This window comes from Neltuma alba, unplaced genomic scaffold, assembly GCF_004799145.2.
Source record: "Neltuma alba isolate B1F8T4 unplaced genomic scaffold, ASM479914v2 tig00003628_pilon, whole genome shotgun sequence".
NCBI lineage: Eukaryota > Viridiplantae > Streptophyta > Magnoliopsida > Fabales > Fabaceae > Neltuma > Neltuma alba.
This window is the reverse complement of record NW_021633360.1, coordinates 276-21,516: the sequence shown is the minus strand read 5'-3', so window position 1 is coordinate 21,516 and position 21,241 is coordinate 276. Positions and strand designations below refer to the sequence as shown.

The following is a 21,241-nucleotide window of genomic DNA, read 5'->3' as shown; positions in this document are numbered from 1 at the left end:
TCCATGCATTATGAAGAACTAAAAAGGTGTTAGAATAAGATTAAAACTATAGTTTTAAAAATATTTTTACGGTATACAAAATAAATATATGGAGGAGTTTGTCTCGATTTACATAAAAGTACTTTTGAAAAGTGATTCTTGGGGTATCCAAACACCCCTTAATTCTTTTTCGTTAGACCAATCCCCATTTGTTCATACAGAACATTATAACAGTGCAAGATTGCCTTTGCCAACTTATGAGGGAGAGCTCAGGGCCAGAAATGGACAAATGCACGTAATTCATGTAAGTTATTCTGGCAGAAATTGATGAATGAAAAAAAATAAAAATTAAAAAGTGTCTCATCGACTTATTTTGTTTAATCCAAAATGAACGTCAACATTAGCCCCAAAAGCGATCCGCTTGCAAAAATCAAGTGAATGTAGTGACTCGGACGGTTTAAAAATCACGGGCCCGAGAAGGGATATCTTTTAGACGGCAAATAATATCTCACATATTGGGGGCACATTATTTCTGTTTTAAACAAAAATTGAACAAGCTTCCAGCCGCTTCATGAACCGCCGGAGTTGAACATATTTCAGGCATCTTATATAGCCACCGGGGAATAAGTGAAAATGAAGGTTGAAGGCAGTTAGTTGACGACATCAACAACCAGCTTGCGAGACTTGAGAACAGACCATCTCAATCGACGGAAATAGGCAGCTTGAAGTAGTGCCAGGGATAGTACAAAAATCCATTTGAAACCCATCTGCATTTAGTAAGTTGGGTTAGAAAAATATGACATTATACATTGATCAGGTAGGGAAAAAATATATAGAAGGAAACAAGACCAGTTTTCTCTCTTCCATCTCAGGTTCAGCAGCCCAAGCCAAGAATGCCACGACGTCTTTTCCCATCTGCACATGGAAACAAATGAGCTTCCTACCACCCAGAGCCCATGGATATTGCATTTTGAGAAGATTTGCTAAAGCCACTCCTCAAGCCAACATATAGTTAAGAGGCAAATTAATATACCTGAGATTCTGTAGCAGGGGTGCCATCTTCATATTCAACAGCACCATCGTTCAGCATTTTAGGCATGGCGATTGCTCCACCAGGAAAATAAGGATTATAGTGCAATCCCTCTCTAATCTAAAAATTTAAAAAGAGAGATGATCATGATTAAGAGTTGAAGCCCCATATTGCAAGTTGGTGCAGAGAAAGACGTTCATGAACTTGTAAATTGTAATGATGATTGGATTTGAAGAAAACTAGATATTCGATTCAGCTTCCACGGTTTATGTCAATATATACAAAGGACTGATAACTGGACTAGCCAGGTTCAATGAATCAAATCATCATAGAGATACATTTTCCACCCAATACCATATGCTCCAGAATATGAAAAAACAGAATTTACCTATTAACCGTTACATGCTTTAACATTGAAATATACTGCTGCTTCAAAAACTGGCAAATTTCAACAATTCCCAGCAAAATGATTTGTAAATGCAATCATGCAAAATTTAAAAAATGAGTTGTTCATGAAGTGGCTTAAAGAAAAGAAATGCCAGGGCAAGGGCTCTTGAACAACTGCCCATCCCCAGAATAAACATGCATGCAGATTACAGGTAAATATTTCTGTGCCAAAGCCTCGACGTTATTCTTGCATCCTGAAAATTTTGGTTAACACACAAAATAACTTCAGCAAGTAGGATTTCAGGCAATCTTAGATTAGAATTTACCGAAACACCAGCAGGGGGATCACGATAACCAGTAAGAAGGGAAAATACATAGTTTTGACCATTGTGGCGGGCCTGAAAAGAAAAGAAAATTAATATTTTACAAATATACACCCCAAAAAAAAAAATCTAACGAGATCACAAATAAGGTATTGGAATTACTTTGGTAATAAGACTTAGATCTGGAGGATAAGCTCCTCCATTGGCAAACCTAGCTGCTGCTTCATTTGCATATGGTTGAGGAAAGCGATCACTGAGTTTACCAGGGCGTGTAAACATCTCACCCTCATCATTAGGGCCGTCAACCACCTCAATCTCAGCTGCCATAGCCTTTACCTCTTCTTCTGTATAGGCAACACCAACCAAATCACGGTATGATACCAAAGACATAGAATGGCATGAAGCACAGACTTGCGTATAAACTTGATGACCACGGCGAATCCTGCTCACCAAAAATTAGTTTGAAACATCAAGACCAACAGTACACAACTGAAAGTCTCTAGTGTTCACGTGAAACTTGTTTACAGCTCATGATACTTGCATAAAGAAGAATGCACATCCTAACCTCCCCAAAAATATAAACATAAGGTTGAGACAAATCAAATAATGCTCACTTCGCAAAAAGCTAATCAAAACTAATATGTAGCAACTGCTTACTGCTACCCAAATGCAGCATGGGAATAAGTCGAAAAGGGTTCAATTTCTGTCCCAGGAAGTCATATATAGAACCATATATAGTGTACATTCTCATGACCTTGCTAAAAGCCATTGTTAGATAAAAAGAAGGAAAATATAGGATACATTCAAGAAAGACTCACGAAGCATGATCATATGAACTGAGGATGCCCTTGTGAGGCCATGGATAGCTTGGACATTCCAGGCCATGCTCGGCCTCATCACTCGCTGATGCAGTTGTTGCAAAGCTCAAAAATCCGGAGACACCAGCTCCAAATAAAGCAAGTGCTCTCAAGGAACTTGTGCCAGTAGAGCCTGCATTATCTTTATTTGTGATGATGGATGACAAAAGGGACGGTGTCTGTGGAAAGCATAGAGCAATCGTTAGCAAAGAGGCATAATAGATTGTCAAGCAAATTGTCAGACATGGACTAATATAGTTTAAATATTACTAAGCCTACTTTCCCCATGAACCCTTGGGAATGGAGTAGAAATAAATTTACTGAATCAGAATAAAGCAGTGTTTAATAGCAACTCAACAACCAAAAAAAAAAAAAACATACTTGTCCATAAATATTCAATAACAATTAGCAAGTTAGCAACGACCTGGGTAACATAAATACATTGCTACATGCTATTCATTTGAAGAAAGTGGCATCTGCATTGTAGTAAAGGTACACCCAGAGAAAGAATGATTACAAATGGCAAAGACATATTGACATAGGCTATAAGACAGAAGAAAATACTTAAAATAATTGTGAAAAGAGTAAGGATTTGCTTAAATTTTGTATTTTGTATATTGCAAGGAATTTTCCTCTCGTCAATCACAAATTTTAACACTAGCATAGAAATATCTATTAGTTTGTCCACTAAGAACAATCCAGTTCCAACAGAAGAACTAGTTGCTCACAAATCATTGATGGTAAAATAAAGTTCATTCGTGGAGGTACTTCTTGTAATTTTATGAGCCCTAAAGACCGATTTGATGAATTCTTTCACAAACTAGCCGCAATAATATGACTTTACAGCCAACATAAAATTCTAGACAAAATAAAAATTACAAAACACAGAGCTTCCCTAATCTGCAAGCAAACCAATCCATAATGCATCTTCTCCAGATATGTATAACAACTGAAAACTTCTTTCCCCTTTCTAACCCCCAACCATTATTCTAAGAGTCCGTTTTGGGGTACACAGGCTGCAGGGGACAGAAATGCCAGTTTACTAAATTCTCCCCATAAAAGCAGGAAAAAAAAGAAAGAAAAGCCAAAGCTTACAGCGTGTTGGGACTGAAGTCTTCTCCTCAACAACTGCTGAAAAACACCTCCAGCCATCTCAGTCCACACTGTAAATATTCATAAAAGAAGATAGAAATGGATTATAAATACGTAACTAAATCATAGGCGATATTATCCAGCATAATTTGAATTCATTAAAACATAGGTCTGAATGTAGATTACACAATTATTAGCACAGTAACTTTCACCCGTTTCACACAAGTGACATAAAAAACCCAATAAGGCAAGAACATGAAGTTTAAAACATATGAAGTTGTATGAGTGACTGATATTTCACAAACAGACTTCCAGCATAGTCATCCCTAATTCCTAATAGCATTCTGGTTAGTTCATTTAGCCATCTTGATATGAAAACGTGCACGCAGACAATTAAGCCCGTTAAAAAAAAAAAAAAAAAACCCTCCCAATAAATGCGATTACCGCTAATTCTTTGATTGTAATACTTATCTTTTCCCCCAACCTCATATTGCACAAAACCCGCATCTTCAATAAGCCATAGACACAAGTTTGTCAATTTCTGGCATTTCGTTTTACACATCTTGCAATAGATGTAATATAAACAAACACGCAAGTGCAAGAACGAGATAAAAGTGGAGGACATAAGTACTAAGTGCAGCATTCCCAGTTAGATAATCTAACAAGAACATGCGAAAGGCAGAAACTTCGGGTTGAGTCAAATGATGAAGTTCCAATATCCCAAATCGAAAGGTGCCAAAATAAAACACTGAAGATGCTCGCTGATTTTGGTTCATGGCCGGCGAATATGCATGTTCAATTTTAGACATCAAAATTGAAAAGCAATGAATTTAAAAGTAGTTCACAGATCCAAGGAAGTATGATATTCAAAGAGAAACACTGGAAGCACTCACGAAATGGAGGCGACGAGTCCGAATACGAAGATTGGTTCTGAGATCAATGAAGAGGAGGGCGAAAGCAGCAGCAGCGACGACAACACATGGATTCGGGGAGGAGCGACAAAACTCTTCTTCAGTCGACGAGATTGTCACCGGGCCACATGGGCTTAAGCCCCAACTTGTTTAGACAAAATACTGGACCCGTTTTCATTTATTTTAAAAACATATTGAATTATCTTTAGCCCAGTCACTTTTTTTCTTGCAATAATATTGCGCGAACTTTAAAAATTAAATTGTAGCTCCAAATAATATTTCTTATTAATTGAAGTGGTATCTTGTTATCAAAAAATGAAATTCACAATAAAGCCATTTTTCTAAATTTTAAAATATTTTAAAATTTTTTTGTTCCTAGTGATGTTAAGAAATAAATCAAGATGGTGTTAAGAATTTTTTTAAGAAAAAATATAATGAAGTATCTTAAACATTAAAAAAAAAATCAATATGCAAGCTTTTCTAATGTAATTAAAAAAATTCTATTATAAGCGAATGATAAATCTTGTCACTAACTTTTTTTTTCATAGTAGTATCATATTCTTTTTTATTACCATAGAAAAAATGGCCGTCGCTGTCTATCCTCTTTTTGTCCTCACCTAGGCAGTAGCATTTTCATTCTTCAAAGTTCAAACGGTCATGGGCTGCCAAAGAGGAGCGTGGCCTCGTGCACGTGACAGGCTGTTCATCACCGAATGGGCCCCGCCCCCATTTATCCATTTTTGACGCTTTTCGTTGACGCTGATTCTAACGGACAAATGGTTCTTCCTCTTCCTCCCTTTTTATCTGAAAAAAATTAATTATCCTTATTTTATAATGCATAACCTCTCAATTCAAAAAACAAAAAAAAAGTATAGCCTCAAACGTCTCTATTGTTTGGTGAAAAAAAAGAAGTCTCTATTGAAAATTCTTTTTACTTTTTTTAAATGTGAAGTTGTAAGTGCTTTTTTTTCCCATGAGAGGTGTAAATTATCTGTATAAAATACACTGGTGTTTGGTACTAGTATCGTCGATTTAATTAGGTAATTTTTTAATATTGTTTTTTCTTATCCAAACAATTTCAACCTTTACAACCTCCAATTTCTTGGCAAAATAGCCTCCTCCTTTTGTAGCCTAGTTTTAACAAAAGAATAATTTTATGAATATTAAAAAAATACAGAGAATTCAAGAAACAAAAACAAAAACAAGCAACAAAACAAACTAAACAGCCCTAAAAAAACATAAAAACTAAGGTGTCTTCAAGAGACAAAAAAGGTCATTCAATTTCCATTCAATCCTGACCTATCTCTATGGTTGAATTTCTGATCAGCTTTCTAGTATTGTCCACTGAATTATCATTTAAATCAGCCATTAAAATGTCATATAGGCGAGACGATGTTGTCACAAACCATCCATTAGGTATCATTTTACTCCTTTCAGCAGCTGCAAAAAAAAAAAAAACAGCATAGTTTCGTTAAAATTTTTTAAGAAAAAATATAATGAAGTATCTTAAACTAAAAAAAATTGAAATTAAATATATCATATTTTTTGTTAAAATTTTATAACTCCACCTCTCTAGTTTTTAAATCAAACTTATTAAAAAATTTTCTCTCATCTCTTTTATTCTTCTCATACCAAACACATTGCAAAAGAATAATTAAACTAACTATACCCACACCAAGTTCTTCATGATCATTATGTCCAGTTCTCTAATCATAAATAACCATGCGTTTTATTTTTGAAATAATATCATTTAATTATGAATTCACAGGAATAAACTAAAACACATAACCATAGATGATTGGAAACCAATAAATATAAGTTTCCTAATTAAATCTATATCATGGGATGGGCAGCGAAAATCCATATAATTGGGCATTTGGCATAAAAACGGTATTGAATTTGATCTTCAAATCAGCAGCCTCGTTTATTTTGCACAAGTTAATGATTCCCTCCACAGCAGGGTTGAAGCAATAATAAATTAATATTAACTCTTATATTAAGGGTTGGATGTAATAATATTTTAATCAGGATTCTAGGAGGGAGTAGATACAATTATGGATTTCACTCAAATAATAAAGTTTAAAACTTATGAAGTGAAACGTTGACTAAATTTCCCCTTCACGAATGTTGACTTTGAACAGAACTATTCATTCATTGTCCATAAATGATTAATCGAATCAGCGAGTGTTCAGTGAATCATGTCAGATTCAAATTCATCTGGGCTCAAATGAAAACAGTTTTTCCAATGTTTTTCTGCATTCATATAGCTTAAAATCGAAGCATTGTCTAAGTATTACATTGAAAAAGAAAAGGCTATTTTCTATTAAATGATGGTTACACGCTAATTTATTAGAGACATGAAAAAAAGAAGAAGAAGAAACACAACAGACAGAGAGGTTTTAAAAAGACTGCTTAAAAATAAGATGTAAATATTAGTTCTGACAATATAAATATGAAAGGCTGTAGGTTCATATAGAAACTTAAATGATTAATTTGCAACTGAAATTATTGTATCTGTAACTGTTTAAACCCATATCTGCAACACACTCTATAATATTTTTTTGAGACTTATGTGTCACTCTTAAAGTAGGACGAAAACGATGGATGAAAAATGATGGAAGAAAACTTGAAAAAAAAGAAGAAGAAGAGGAGAGGTAGAGTTAAATTTTTGTTGTTTATTATTTTCTGGTAATTTGAACATGATGATCCGCTAAGAAATTCTAAATTAGGACGAAAATGACAGAGATGGTAGTCTTTAATCAAATTATTCTTCTTAAATTGTTTTTGGCCAACTACTTTATCAAATCATTAATGCAATGCAAAATGGCTCAACGACCCCAGTACAGTACGAGAAAATTAATGTTGCGAGCTATAAACACTGCCTTGCTATAAATGTCACCATGAACCAATGCCTCGGTAAATTGATTAGTCCAGTGCGCTAAGATTTTCAGCTTCACAATCTTGCTAATCAAAAAGCATCACGCAAATACCCATCAAATTAACTGTAAATTAAGACCGAATGCAAATCACAAATTGACCACTCACCGGGAATATGATGGCATTCATGCAATTTTGTGGAAAATCATTGGACACTTGATTAAGGGTAGGGAAAGAAACAAACAAAAAGAATATTTTTCTGTTATGTATCGTCGGGAGTCAGTCCTCAGTGACAACCTGTCCTGTTCCTTCGCAGTTCTGCAACCAGATTTGTTATATCTCGGGGGGTCATTTTCTTCTGTAACACACTGCTCTTCTCCTTCTCAGTTTTGCACATTAAACGACGTTCTGGACTCCGTCTTCTATATCTGTATGGTTCAGGGCGCCAGGTCCACTCAACTTGCCCTGTTTTATCCTCTCAGACAAACCGAAGCCATTAATGACAACCATGCCATTTCTCTCACTCTCTCTGGCATTTATTTCCTCGCCATTCTTCTTAGTACGACCTTGTAAACCGCCACACTTATCGCCTCTTCCATTATTTCACAAGCAAATTTTCTCATCAAAACGAAGCCGTGGTGTCTGATGCCGAGTCCCACATCCCAAGGATTTGTCTCCTATATCCTCTGCATTGATCTTTGATCGATATTTAGATATTAGATTAATTGCTTGTCGTGTTCACGCCACCGCGTTCTTCTTTATGAGTCTATGATTAATGAGTTTGTCCGAGCACAAGGCATCATTCAGCAATCTGCGAAATTTCTCCCTGTCTTTGCCATTTCGGGGAAGTTTGGGCCCTGTTTAATCTGTGGCCTACAATCTACGAGGCTCTAAAAAGAACAAGAAGCGTGTAAGGAGCAGCGAGCAGGTGCTGCACTATCCGACGTAGTTATTGGAGACAGAGAAGCTTCTTCTTTGGTTTTTGTCTGTAGAACTAAATAGAGGGTACAGTCTTCAGTGCATTCTAAATTTGAGGCTTCCCTATTCCCTAAAAGGATCTTCTTTCGAGTCTCTTCACACATTCATGTGAGTTGTCTTTTCTTCCCTTGAACTTAGCAGCTCATAACCTCTACTAATTTTCATGTTCAAATTCGTGAAATTTGGTGCCTGATGCCACAAGCTGATCCAATGAGACGTTTGCACATTTGTTTTCTGGTTCTTTTGTGGATTTTGTCTATTCCAAGTACCCATGAACTACAAGTTGCCCAGACCCAAGTCTTACTACAGATGAGGATGTATTTAGAGTATCCCGCCTCGTTGCAAAGTTGGGGAAGTTATAATGGGGACCTCTGTAACCTTTCTTCTTCTGCACATGTGAGCATTAAATGTCAAGATAACTCTGTATCTGAGCTTAAAATTAGGGGAGACAAAACTGCGAAGTCCGATGAGTTCAAGGGGTTTGCAATTCCCAATCAAACGCTGTCGACGAACTTCTCTATTGATTCTTTTATCACTGCATTAACGAGGTTGACCAGCTTAAGGGTTCTTAGCCTGGTGTCCTTGGGAATCTGGGGTCATCTTCCGGATAAGATTCACCGATTATCTCTGCTCGAAGTTCTGGACTTAAGCTCGAATTTCTTATTCGGTTCTATCCCGCCGAAAATTTCCACAATGGTACAGCTCAATACATTGAAAATCGATGACAATTATTTCAACGATTCAATGCCCGACTGGTTCGATTCATTGTCGAATCTAAATGTCTTGAGTTTGAAAACCAACACCTTGCGGGGTTCATTCCCCTCATCATTGTGCAAAATTAAGAACCTCACCGATATTTCTTTGTCTCGCAATGAGCTATCTGGTAAATTACCTGATTTGAGCGCTCTCACTGGCCTACGTGTACTGAATTTAAGAGAAAACCGTTTAGGTTCTAAACTGCCATTGATGCCCGCAGGAGTGGTCACAGTTCTGCTAAGTAATAACTCATTTTCTGGCGAGATACCGAAGCAGTTCAGTGAATTGGGTCGGCTTCAACATCTAGATCTCTCGGCAAATCATCTGAGTGGAATACCTCCATCTTTCTTGTTCTCATTGCCAAGCATCAGCTATTTGAATTTGGGTAGCAATGTGCTGAGCGGGTCACTTCCAGATAAACTAAGTTGTAGCAGCAAACTTGGTTTTGTGGACATTTCTAGTAACAAATTAATTGGTGAACTTCCTTCTTGCTTGGCCAATACGTCCAATAGAAGAGTTGTCAAATATGATGGAAATTGTTTAACTCTCGATTCTCAAGATCAGCAGCCAGGTTCTTATTGTGAAGAATCCAATACGGAGAGGAAGAAATCAATGGCGCGGAAAATAACGTTAGCAGGGGCCATCCTTATTGGACTTGTTCTTGTCCTTGGGATTTCGGTATTAGGAGTTTTCTTTTGTAGAAAATGTCTGAGGAGAAGGGCAGCTAAGCATCATTTGTTGCCAAAGAACGCGCAAGATAATTCCACTACAGGGTTTTCATCTCAATTCCTCGCAAATGCCAGTAAGTATGCTAGTTAAAGAACAAGGTTCTATTGTTCGATCTTAATATAGTAAACTTAGCGAGTCTTCAAGTCTGTAGTTTTTTATTGGATATGCACATCTGAAATAGTTAATGTTCTGTTTTCAATTTCTTTAAGGGTTCATTTCTCAGGCAGTGAAGCTAGGGGCACAAGCTACATCAATCTGTCGACCAATTTCAGTTGAAGAATTGAGGGAAGCCACAAGAGACTTTGACTTGTCAGCTTTTATTAGTGAAGGCTCCTTAGGAAAGGTACCCTTCAGACTTAAAACGTTACTTTAACTGTTCTTTTTTCCCTGGTCTCCAATTCTGTGTGATTTCCGCATTTCAGCTATACAAAGGAAAACTAGAGAATGGATCCTACGTGGCAATACGATCTTTAGTTCTGTCAGAGAAATGCTCAATTCAAAATCTTAAAGCTCGGTTGGATTTATTCTCAAAGCTTCAACATCCAAATTTGGTCAGCCTATTGGGTTATTGTATTGATAATAGTGAACAAGATGATTCAACCACCTACAAACTTCATCTTGTATATGAGTATGTGCTCAATGGGAGTTACCGAGCCTATCTGTCAGGTTGGTGTGGCATCATAGTGTATAGTTGAGAGCTTAAAATATCACCATTTGTTGCTTTCTTCGAGACATCATATCTTGTTTCTTTTATCTGGAATTGCAATTATACAGAACTCCCTACTCAGGATGAAACTACAGAGAACTCGTGTCCAGTTTTTTTAGCCCCTCTTTATATGACCGATTTAATCTCGAAGTTCTAGACCCACTAATCTAGCTTTATTTATACCTGCAGAGTTTTCTCTAGAGAAGCCGCTCAAGTGGTCTGATAGATTGGCAATTTTAATTGGGGTTGCCAAGGCTGTGCACTTTTTACATACTGGGGTTATTCCAGGTTGTTTTAACAACCGATTGAAGACAGACAATATTTTGCTTGATGAGCATCGCTTTCCCAAGTTAAGCGACTATGGAATGTCCATCCTCGGAGAAGAGATTGAAAGGTTTGAGGTATGTTTGCTCGCTATTGAACTCAGCTGTTTGACCTATATGCAATATGAATGATTATTTAGTGACTCGTTTCTTTCTAATTATTGGACAGGCAAAGAGACAGGACTCAAAATCATGGTATGGATGCTGATAGTAGCTTATTTTACTACCAGTTACTGCTTATAACTGGATTTTAAATTTGCACTCCCCTATTGCCCTCTTTATGCATTGAACTCATATCCTGTTCTCACAGCCACAACCATAGCCGTTGCTATATTAGTTGTCTTAACATGTTGGCCGTTCTACTCTTTATGAAAAGTAGAATGCTGAATGTCTTGCATATAGTTTAAAATCCTTTTTCTTCAATGACATATTGGATGGTTTGGTTCTATTTGTGTTGTTGATCAGTGACCAACAAATCATTCTGCCCAACTGTTCTTGCAGCCAAAGGGCAGCATTTGAGGATGATGTTTATAACTTCGGGTTCATATTACTTGAATCACTTGTTGGACCTATAGCAAGCGGACAAGGGGAAGCGTTTTTTCTGAATGAGAAGGTAACAGGAAAACTTATGGAAACCTGTGTCTCGTTGAACATATTAAATGGCTGGGTAGTCTTGTACTGTGAAATTTTCATATTCTTCAATCTTTGCTATAATGAGGCTTCCAGTTCTTTCTAAAGTTTCATCCCGACCTTTAACGTTCAATTCTGGTCAAAGTCCTGAGAATTCACGAGTTTTAAATTTCTTGGATGAATGACAAAATGCAGAAGTTTTGGGATACTGATTTGTTTATGTGAACAACAGGCATCCTTCGGAAGTCAAGATGGCAGAAGGAAAATTGTGGATCCCATAGTGTTGACATCTAGCTCTCAAGAGTCATTATCAATCGCAATAGCGATAACAACCAAATGCATATCTCCAGAACTTTCCTCTCGCCCCTCATTCGAGGATGTCCTGTGGAACTTACAGTATGCAGCTCAAGTGCAGGCCACAGCAGATGCAGACCAGAATTCAGAATCTACATCAGAATCTCAAGATTATAGGAGGGACAAATCCTGGGATTCAATTGGTTCACATCCTTCTCCGACAAAGCAGATTATTAAACCCCAGAATCATCGTAGGATCCATAAGTAACTGCAGTGTCAGATTGCAACAACAGATGTAAAGTTGTAGATGTTGTTTTTTCATGTCTCTATAGAGTTTTGATCAGGTAGAGGTAGAAGGGATTGATATTCTTTATAGAATCAGGAACAAGAGTTCAAATTCAGGACATTAAAGCAAGTCATGAACTTTTATAACCGCCGCCAGCATGAGGTCGTGACGAAATAAAGTTAGCGGTTACTTTTCTGATTAACAGCTTCTTGTGCCAACTTCTAGCAGGAACTTGTCTGTCCTTTTATTTGTAAATAAAGAAGAGTTATCAGATTAGAGGGGCAGAGGGAATATCTCATTGCTGAACTGAAACAAAAAGGAGAGGGAAGGAGGAGCGTCAAATCCCACTTCAAGGACAGACAAATCTATGGCTTTATCTTGGCAAAAAATAAAATGTATAACGTAAAAGCAAAGAAAAATATCATATATTTAAGGTATACTTTAGTCAGTCGTGATCTTGAAGTGGACAGCGCAACCGATGACATTATCCGCTTTGGAGAATGAAGTTAAGATTATTATGCCAAAAAATAAATGGATTTGCAAGCTGAGCTTTACAAGGTAAACTAGTTAACCGCACATTGGTCTTGTACTATTATGATGGAGACTGGTGCACCCAACCTTGTAAGGAGTGTTAGGTGACAAATAGCACATAAGCTATGCTTTAGCCCCTTTCGTGCTTTGATTGCTACACACTCACATCAAATTGAAATTCAGGTCACTTGAAATTCCAACTAGAGCAGGGAGCTATACATGCTTTCTAATTTCTATAGATTTTCCCCCTTTTCTTGTGGGTGATGTTTTGAAGATCTCAACCTAACCATCAAAACAAGTTTGATGTTGCTTTTCTTGAAGGGATGGCCTGCTTGATTTAAATCCTGCAGTCTGAAATTGCAGACCACTCTATTAACATGCTTTAAGCGAGCGAAATTAGCTCTTGCATTGGACACAACTAAACAAATCTCTTTCTTGTGTATCCCTTTTTTGCCCACCACGACATAGCCAAACAAATACAAATCTCACAGAACTAAATCTTTGATTAGAGGAAAAAAATATTGGCCGAAAAGAAAACGTAAAAAATGGGAAGACGGAAAAAATAAGACCGTTGGCTAAATTCGTAATCTTGCACACGAGTATAGAGATTTGAGAACGCCCTAACTTAATTCAGGCAACCTCTGTTTCAGAACATCGTTTTTCATCCCTCTGATTTTACAAACATTTCAATTGAAACTCCTGCAATTACTTTCTATTTGTTTTACTGACGCCGTAATGTAAGCATGGCACCAAGCCACTAACCCTAGATTCCCATGAAGTCAGCTTTTCTTTACTTTCTCTGTTTTCTTGGCTGTATAGGGTTGTTTGGAAGCATCCAAAAGTATTTCACAGAAGTATTTTTTCGCAAAACGAGACAAATTCCTCTATATATTTATTTCGTATACCGTAAAAATATTTTTAAAATCATGATTTAGTTTTCATCCAAACACCGTATTTAATAATTGTTTACTAATATTAAGAAGATAACATTATTGAACTGAATTGGAGTACGGACACTGAATTGAAACTCGAACATTTACCTGAAGCCATATACCTAGGCATTGTGCTTCAAACTTCGAAACGGACAAGAGAAATAATGATATAAGGACAATATGCATGTGAGAACCATGGCGAGAAGAGCCAAGCCCCTGACACATTCGAAAAAGAAAGGAGGTCAGGGTGCAAATGCACACCACTATCCCTAAATTCTCAATCCATTTTCTTGGGACTATGTCCATAAATTTTGTTTTGGCTACTTAGTACAATTGTCATGAAAATTTAACACTGATGATACAAAATAATAAATTACCGTGTTCAGCTTGTAATTTATATTCACCGTCATCTTTTTTATTTATTTTTATTTAATTCCGTTTTTAATATTTTATTGTATTTTTGGGGAGGCATAACATCGTCAGTCATCTTTCACTGTCAGCTTGTGAGTCCCACAGACTCAGATATCTTGGAGTCTCAGAAACGAGGACCCATTTCGGAGTCATGACAACGAACTTCTCCAGCTAGTTTTTGCCGCTTTGTCAGTCCTACCACTTCCACCCACTACTTTTTCCGGTAAGCTTACCTTAAGCTAAATCTGCCTCTTGTTATGTTTTACGCCTTTTTTTGGTTTTTAAATGCATTTGTGTTCATGTGTTTATTATTTAACTTGCAAGTAAGTTCATGAAATTTTTGCTTACTTTAAGCTTCAACTTGCATGGTTCTTTTTCTTGGTCAAAAAAAAAAAAAAAACTTGCATGGTTCTTTTAATGGATTTTCTGACGCACTCCGCCTCGGTGGATCTGATGTTTCTTACTTTGGTTATGAGGACTAGCAGGTGAGAATTTTCTGCATTTGTATGTTAGTCCAGCTCGTAAACAAACTCTGTTTATATGCTCAATGCAATCATTTTCTGAAAGGCGGGAGGTTTTGTCCTGACTTCATTTTCAACTTTCAAATAGTATGTGTAGTGGCTTCAGTGTCCAAGTCTTAGATATATTCTCAAATGCTGCGTCTTGCTTAGCCAACTCACTGTAGAGCTCTCTTGACTCTCACGGTTTCTCATCCCTTTCTTCTCATCTTGAGTCAGCTGAAGCACACTCACAGTCAGAGACGAAAGGTAAGGGCCAAATAGATTTTTTCCCTTAATGATTCCATAGGAATACGATCTCAATTTTCTCATTCTCTGTATTGCATTCTCCTGATTTCTGACTTCTATTATCTTTAAAACGTAATCGTCCATCCTAATTTCCTGCACTTAATCTGTTGCACTTCAGAGGGCTTGTGATTTCACACATCTCACAACATTGAGGTTTGAAGTGATTAATTCATCAGTACAGGAGTCATCATATCTGCAGCAATGGTTCTAGGCTTGAAAGGAAAGAACAGGAGAAGTACCACTGTTCAAATTGATTACCTTGTTCATATACAGGAGATCAAACCTTGGCCCCCTACTCAATCCCTCAGATCTCTTCGTTCTGTATTAATTCAATGGGGGAATGGTGGACGCAGTTCAGGTTCTACCAATGTTGTTGTCCCCTCTCTTGGTTCTGTTATCGGTGAAGGAAAAATTGAATTTAATGAGTCATTTAATCTTCCTGTTACTCTGTTGAGGGATATGTCTGTCAGAGGCGGTAATGCTGATGTATTCCAAAAGAATTGTTTGGAGTTCAACTTGTATGAGCCTCGAAGAGATAAGGCTGTTAAAGGTCAGTTGTTGGGAACTGCGCTCATAGATTTGGCAGATTATGGTATGCTCAAAGAGACGTTGAGCATTAGTGCTCCATTGAACTGCAAGAGAAACTTCAGAAACACAGATCAACCACTTTTGTTCATTAAAATTCAGCCTATTGAAAAAGATCACAATAGCTCGTCCTTAAAGGATAGGTTTTCAAAAGCTGTGTCGAAGGGAAAAAGTGTTGGTGACTCTGTCTTGGAATTGATGAATGAAGAATACACTGAGGAGGCTGAGATTGCCTCTTTTACTGATGATGATATTTCCTCACATTCATCTGTGGCTGCAGTTACTCCTGCCCTTGAGTCCAATGGAAACATAACTCCTGAACTTCAAGAGGTACCTTTGTTTTCTTCCATTCCTTCCTCGTATTGACTGAAGCGTCCACTCTACCTTTTTGTAACTGTGTTAAGATTAATGTGCGTGACTATTTATTTGCAAAGGCCTAGTCTTGTGAAAGATAGAACATGACCAATTAAAGAGATAGAGAGGAAAAAAGGGGATCTTTCACTTGGGGCTTGTTGGTCACTTTTGACGAGCAAACGTTTTTAAAAAGGCATTTTTTTGCCGTAGTTTTTTAAAAGGCATTTTACAGTGCAGATTTATGTTCTATGTGTACTCATGCAATCACTAGTAACATCCGTTGGAGAGGGATTAGAGACCACTAATGCATGAAAGCATCTTTGTTCTTCTGAATTTCATGTAAAAAGAGAAACTGTATCTTCGCTTTCCATCAATGGCATAATAATGCAGTCTGCTTGTTGGTTGAATCTCAGAATATCACAAATCCTCATCATACTATATTATTTGATATGATAATTGTAACCAAATCGCAGAATGGATCTACTCAAAACACAGGTAGGAATGATAAGAAGCATCCACTGGCTTTGGAAACAAGGATTGGAAAATTGAATACAATACCACAAGATACATATAAGAAGCTGGAGAGGAGTTCACCATACACATCGTCAGTGGATGAACTATCATCTCATCTTGAGAGTCCACTAAATGGTCAAGCTTCTATTAGTTCTCATCATAGGTCAGTGACATCCCAAAAGCATGTTGTCTCGTCAATCAGTCATCGTTCTTTCCCATCTTTGGCACTTGATAATTTTGACGAAAATCCTAAGACCAGGACTGACAGCAGCTACTACGAGCATTTGAATCAGGAGTTTCAAATAAATGCTGATACAAGTGGAACTATAACTACAGATTCTCAATTAAACCGCAATGAATACACTTCTCATGGCTATCCTAGCAACGCAGCATCTCCAGATAGTAATCACTATGAGGGAAAGAATCCTGGCACTGCAAGCAAGGATGATTCTGAAATCAACGACAAACTTTATAAGGGATGTAAGGAAGCTGAAAATTATCATGTGGAAGGCATAAGTGATAAATCTTACCGTACTTCTGTTGAGGATAAACATGAAAATGAAATTTCTGATTTGTATAAGCAATGCCACGTGACGTCAGATGAACAATCTGTAACTGAAGGTGTCAAAGATCAAATCTCATTGAGTGCAACTGCATATAATGGGACAAATATTGGTTCAAAAGGCCATAGTCTGAAAAGTGAAAGATTAAATCATGTAAAGTCTGTAAGGTCACCGACAGACTCAACACTGAGTACAGGATCACCTGGCAGCAATCATCATGCTGAAGTGAAGGGTGCTGGCATGGTTGGAGACGCACAAAATAATGGAGGGAATATCAGAGTCAGTGACAAAAAAGATTCCAAGGTTTATCCAAAAGAAGCAAGGGGTTCAGTTTCAGACAGTAAAATCAATCTTTTGGAAAGCAAGATAAAGATGCTTGAAGGAGAGTTAAGAGAAGCTGCGGCAATAGAGGTTGCTCTATATTCTATAGTTGCTGAGCACGGAAGCTCCATGAGTAAGATATATGCCCCAGCTCGGCGCCTTTCTAGGCTGTATTTTCATGCTTGTAAAGAAAATATTCAAGCAAGAAGGGCTGGGGCTGCTAAAAGTGCCGTTCATGGACTAGTACTCGTTGCAAAGGCGTGTGGAAATGATGTCCCAAGGTACACCTGAGCTAAACATATTTTCTATTGCATATAATTTTAAGCATTTTCCCGCCAACCTGTTGAAATTTGTGCTAACAGTGAGGCTAAGAAGTGATCATCATCCACTTATTTCTATTTATAATATTACTTAATATAATCATAAATACAGAAAACAGAAACGGAAAATAAACTATCATTAATAACTAATTCTCTGGATAATGGTGAGGGAGGAAAGATTACATAGTATCATTTATCCTTTAACACATCATATCATGAATTAAGTTAACATTTTGATATATTTTGTAGTTCAAGCATCAAAACTAATTGCATCGTCATAAAAAGTTAGAGGTCAGTAAAAATGATATTGCCTTTGATCAGTTAATTGAGAAAACAAGGGGATTCGTCAGCTTAAATAAAGTTTCCTTCATTATTTGCTAAGCTTGCCTAGATGGCTCTGTCAAAATACTTACAAAATGAGACTTAGCTTAATTTAAACTTTACAAATAATTAGATATAAGATCAAATGGTGAATGCAGTAGATATCTTGCCAACGGTCCTATCTAATGAGTCAGAGTAGTGGTTAGAGGTTGATGAACTGATATGATATTTTGCTAGTTCTTGCTACATTAGAGAAATTATATCTTCATCATAAGCTCTACCACCTGATTGACCTCTGGCACCCGACTACAGGTTGACATTTTGGTTGTCTAATTCTATTGTGTTGCGAACAATTATATGCCAAACCATAAAAAAAGTGGTACCCTCTGCTACTGCTGGACCTAGTGTCAAAAGGAAAACTGGGAAAGAGGGGAATGACAAGATAACTCTCTCGTTGCGATGGAAGGGATCCTCTCCCAGAAAAAATGAAAATACCACTGTTGAGCAAGGAGGTTTTGGTAACTGGGATGACCCCCTTGTATACATATCAGCACTGGAAAAGGTAGAAGCTTGGATCTTCTCTCGCATTGTGGAATCTATCTGGTGGCTGGTAATCCCTTAACTATTTTCTCCTTCAAAACAACCCTAAAGCAGCATTCTAGATCTGGTTAAATATTACAAAATCCTGTTGGCATCTAATCCGAGTTCTTCCTGGTCTGTATCCAGACTATGACTCCACATATGCAACATCGTGGTGATGCAAAGTTCACCAAAAACGGTGCAGGCTCTTCCTCATGGAAAACCTTTGGAAAGTTGTCTAGCTCGCGTGATCACGAACAGGGGAAGTTTTCACAAGATATTTGGAAGAATGCTTTTAGGGAAGCCTATGAAAAGCTGTGTCCCATTCGAGCTGGAGGGCATGAGTGTGGCTGTTTGCCAGTGCTATCTAGACTGGTTAGTCTATAATTTTCCCCCTCTACGATGGTGTCGAAACGTATTTCTATTATTCTTTCTTTTTTGGTCTATTACTGTTCCTGATTTCAAAATTCTCTTCTTCTATGGAATTTAATACCTGAGATTCCTGGTAACAAGTGAATCTTTAATAGAAACTGCTCCTTGAAATCTTGAGTTAGTGATAATGACCGTCATGAGGGTTGCCTCTTTTATATCTGGTCCAATCTTTGATTCAGTTGAATCAGGATGGTTGACTTGCAAGTTACCTTCATGCTTATGATTTGTGCAAATTGCTTAATATGTAATTACTCACAAAGCTCCTGACCTGCAAGTCTCGAACATGACATCAGAAAGCTTTTCTTTTGCTAAATCTTAGATAATGGAGCAGTGTGTGGCAAGATTAGATGTGGCTATGTTCAATGCAATTCTTCGTGAATCTGCTGATGAGATCCCAACTGATCCATTATCTGATCCAATTAGTGATCCCAAGGTTCTTCCAGTACCCCTTGGAAAATCAAGCTTTGGAGCCGGTGTGCAGCTAAAAACTGCGGTATATTTCTCATGCACTTGCGTGACCTTCAATATGACTCACATAAACCTGAAAATACAAGTTCAATTCATGTTTTTCTTTCTACGGATAATTTTATTCATCTTGAATGTGGCTCTATTAATAGACCAACAGTATAGCTGATGAGAGGGCTCCACATAAATTATTCCATATAATGTTGAAAGTGCATTGACTCATGACGTTCTTTTGACCTGTGGGCTGTACTTTCCAGATCGGGAACTGGTCTAGATGGCTTACTGACCTATTTGGTATTGATGAGGACGACTCACTTCAAGACAACGATGACCTTAATGATGGGGAACAAAATGCACCTTTCAAGTCCTTCCATCTTCTTAATGCACTGAGCGAACTCTTGATGCTTCCTAAGGATATGCTACTGGGTACATCTGCCAGGAGCGAGGTTTGGTGATGAACTTGAGATGTTCCTAGTTTTCTCCATTATCGTAACTGCAAAGAGTTTCCTTCCTCAGTCATGATGAAAGGAATTTTGTTTGTGAAGGTATGCCCGATGTTTAGCGCACCAGTAATCAAGAGGATTTTGAACAATTTTGCACCAGATGAGTTTTGCCCTGATCCAATTCCAACTGCCGTTTTTGAAGCTCTGGATTCAGAGGTTAGATAAACAAATATGCACATTGTTTTCTTGATAATTCACTTAATGTCGTGATGAATTTCCTCCTCACCGTAGAGTATATTTCATGGAATTTATTTGAAATCTTTTTTTCGATCTTATACAGGAGGACCTCGAGGACGGTGGGGAGTCTGTCAAAAACTTCCCATGCATTGCGACTCCCATAGTCTATATGCCTCCCCCTGCATCTTCCACAGCAAGCATAATTGGAGAGGTTGGAAGCGAAACTAAGCTGAGAAGAAGCAGATCTTCGGTTCTCAGAAAGGCATACGCCAGTGATGATGAGCTCGATGAATTAAACTCTCCACTGTCTTTGATATCTAACGATGGTTTCATGTCTAAGCCACATTCTACAAAATCCAACTGGAAGTCGAAAGAAATTCAAAATTCATCTGCTGTCAGGTATAAACTCCTCACGGATGTATGGGCCAACAGCGAATAATCTCGCGGAGTCTGCACAGCGATGATACTCTCTGGCTGCTCCCTTTCTGGGAGGGACATCACTTGTACAAAAGAAACGGCGATATCCCCTTTGCCACATCAGATATAAATTCGTAACATAATGTATATTAATATTATTTAGACAATCACGACGTATAGCTTAGTACATAATATAGGGTCCTAGAGGCCAGAACAGATATCTGATAGATTGAGGTGTTTTTATCCAACACACGCTTGTTTCTAATTTTGTTTAATAACAGTTTGTCCCGTAATGGAAATGCAGAAAGTCTTCAGTAGAATCGAATATCAATGGTCGTATGATTTATTCTAAAAAGAAAACGACTGCAAGTACCACCAGAAGTTGAGGCATTGACCCAATAGACAGCTATCGCATCTTTTGCTAGTTTAGCATCTAGTTATAAGCAAGCCTGAAATTAATGGACTGAAAAATTAAGAACCTGATTGAGGATGCTCGATAATAAGATATCTGGGATATCTTATCCTCCTCGGCGTTCGCCTGGCTCGAAAGTAATTAACGAACAGAGTCAAGGGGGAAGATATACTGGTCCGCCACTAGCGTGCATTCTGATTTGAGTGGGCGCTTGCGAGAAAGCAGACCGGCACAGAACAGTTCAGATCCTCGGAACCCAAAAGCCATCGTCACATAATTATTGGACGGCATTGTCACCCAAAATTAACGAGCTGAAAAAAAGCGCACAGAACCAGAAAAGAAGATAACATGCTCACTTGTAAAATATAGTGGTCATACAGGGCCGTATTCTGTGCCTTTCTTTACTTTAGGCAACATACCAAGGGTATAGTCTCGGTGTTT

General features: G+C 37.6%; 3 protein-coding genes across 6 annotated transcripts; 2 read left to right on the top strand and 1 right to left on the bottom strand.

Annotated features, from left to right (window-relative positions):
- Positions 1-355: 355 nt before the first annotated feature.
- LOC114742066 (cytochrome c1-2, heme protein, mitochondrial) lies at positions 356-4,744 on the bottom strand. The gene is made up of 8 exons (XM_028930321.1): positions 4,562-4,744; positions 3,672-3,739; positions 2,538-2,755; positions 1,882-2,161; positions 1,723-1,794; positions 1,013-1,129; positions 829-894; positions 356-746 (listed from the first exon to the last, which is right to left on the bottom strand). Exons 2-8 carry the CDS (start codon positions 3,726-3,728, stop codon positions 630-632), a joined length of 927 nt encoding a protein of 308 aa, XP_028786154.1. The 5' UTR covers positions 3,729-3,739; positions 4,562-4,744; the 3' UTR covers positions 356-629.
- Positions 4,745-8,070: 3,326 nt separating this feature from the next.
- On the top strand, positions 8,071-12,360 carry LOC114742067 (probable inactive leucine-rich repeat receptor-like protein kinase At3g03770). 2 transcript variants are annotated; one of them, XM_028930323.1, is made up of 7 exons: positions 8,071-9,992; positions 10,129-10,262; positions 10,342-10,585; positions 10,815-11,026; positions 11,118-11,143; positions 11,450-11,561; positions 11,811-12,360. In XM_028930323.1, the coding sequence occupies exons 1-7, from the start codon at positions 8,627-8,629 to the stop codon at positions 12,138-12,140; spliced, it is 2,424 nt and encodes an 807-aa protein (XP_028786156.1). In that variant the 5' UTR covers positions 8,071-8,626; the 3' UTR covers positions 12,141-12,360. The 2 variants fall into 2 exon arrangements, with proteins under 2 accessions (XP_028786156.1, XP_028786155.1); XM_028930322.1 differs by having other exon boundaries at positions 11,414-11,561.
- A 2,086-nt stretch (positions 12,361-14,446) lies between these two features.
- Positions 14,447-20,713, top strand: LOC114742065 (uncharacterized). Of its 3 annotated transcripts, XM_028930320.1 has the most exons (11): positions 14,447-14,517; positions 14,642-14,799; positions 14,957-15,753; positions 16,251-16,453; positions 16,550-17,455; positions 18,128-18,425; positions 18,542-18,769; positions 19,146-19,319; positions 19,549-19,737; positions 19,837-19,950; positions 20,075-20,713. In XM_028930320.1, exons 3-11 carry the CDS (start codon positions 15,040-15,042, stop codon positions 20,408-20,410), a joined length of 3,162 nt encoding a protein of 1,053 aa, XP_028786153.1. In that variant the 5' UTR covers positions 14,447-14,517; positions 14,642-14,799; positions 14,957-15,039; the 3' UTR covers positions 20,411-20,713. The 3 variants fall into 3 exon arrangements, with proteins under 3 accessions (XP_028786153.1, XP_028786150.1, XP_028786152.1); XM_028930317.1 differs by having other exon boundaries at positions 16,251-17,455; XM_028930319.1 differs by lacking the exon at positions 14,447-14,517 and having other exon boundaries at positions 14,551-14,799; positions 16,251-17,455.
- Positions 20,714-21,241: the final 528 nt, after the last annotated feature.

Bases quoted from the DNA above. Each gene is read 5' to 3' on its own strand.
- LOC114742066 (XM_028930321.1), bottom strand. From the start codon at position 3,728: ATGGCTGGAGGTGTTTTTCAGCAGTTGTTGAGGAGAAGACTTCAGTCC. The intron at 2,162-2,537 runs GTGAGTCTTTCT...TTTGGTGAGCAG, and splicing joins AGTTCATATGATCATGCTTC to GATTCGCCGTGGTCATCAAG. The intron at 1,795-1,881 runs GTAATTCCAATA...TTTTCTTTTCAG, and splicing joins ATCTAAGTCTTATTACCAAA to GCCCGCCACAATGGTCAAAA.
- LOC114742067 (XM_028930322.1), top strand. From the start codon at position 8,627: ATGCCACAAGCTGATCCAATGAGACGTTTGCACATTTGTTTTCTGGTT. The intron at 10,586-10,814 runs GTTGGTGTGGCA...TTATACCTGCAG, and splicing joins TTACCGAGCCTATCTGTCAG to AGTTTTCTCTAGAGAAGCCG. The intron at 11,562-11,810 runs GTAACAGGAAAA...TGTGAACAACAG, and splicing joins CGTTTTTTCTGAATGAGAAG to GCATCCTTCGGAAGTCAAGA.
- LOC114742065 (XM_028930317.1), top strand. From the start codon at position 15,040: ATGGTTCTAGGCTTGAAAGGAAAGAACAGGAGAAGTACCACTGTTCAA. The intron at 17,456-18,127 runs GTACACCTGAGC...ACCCGACTACAG, and splicing joins TGTGGAAATGATGTCCCAAG to GTTGACATTTTGGTTGTCTA. The intron at 19,320-19,548 runs GTATATTTCTCA...TGTACTTTCCAG, and splicing joins GTGTGCAGCTAAAAACTGCG to ATCGGGAACTGGTCTAGATG.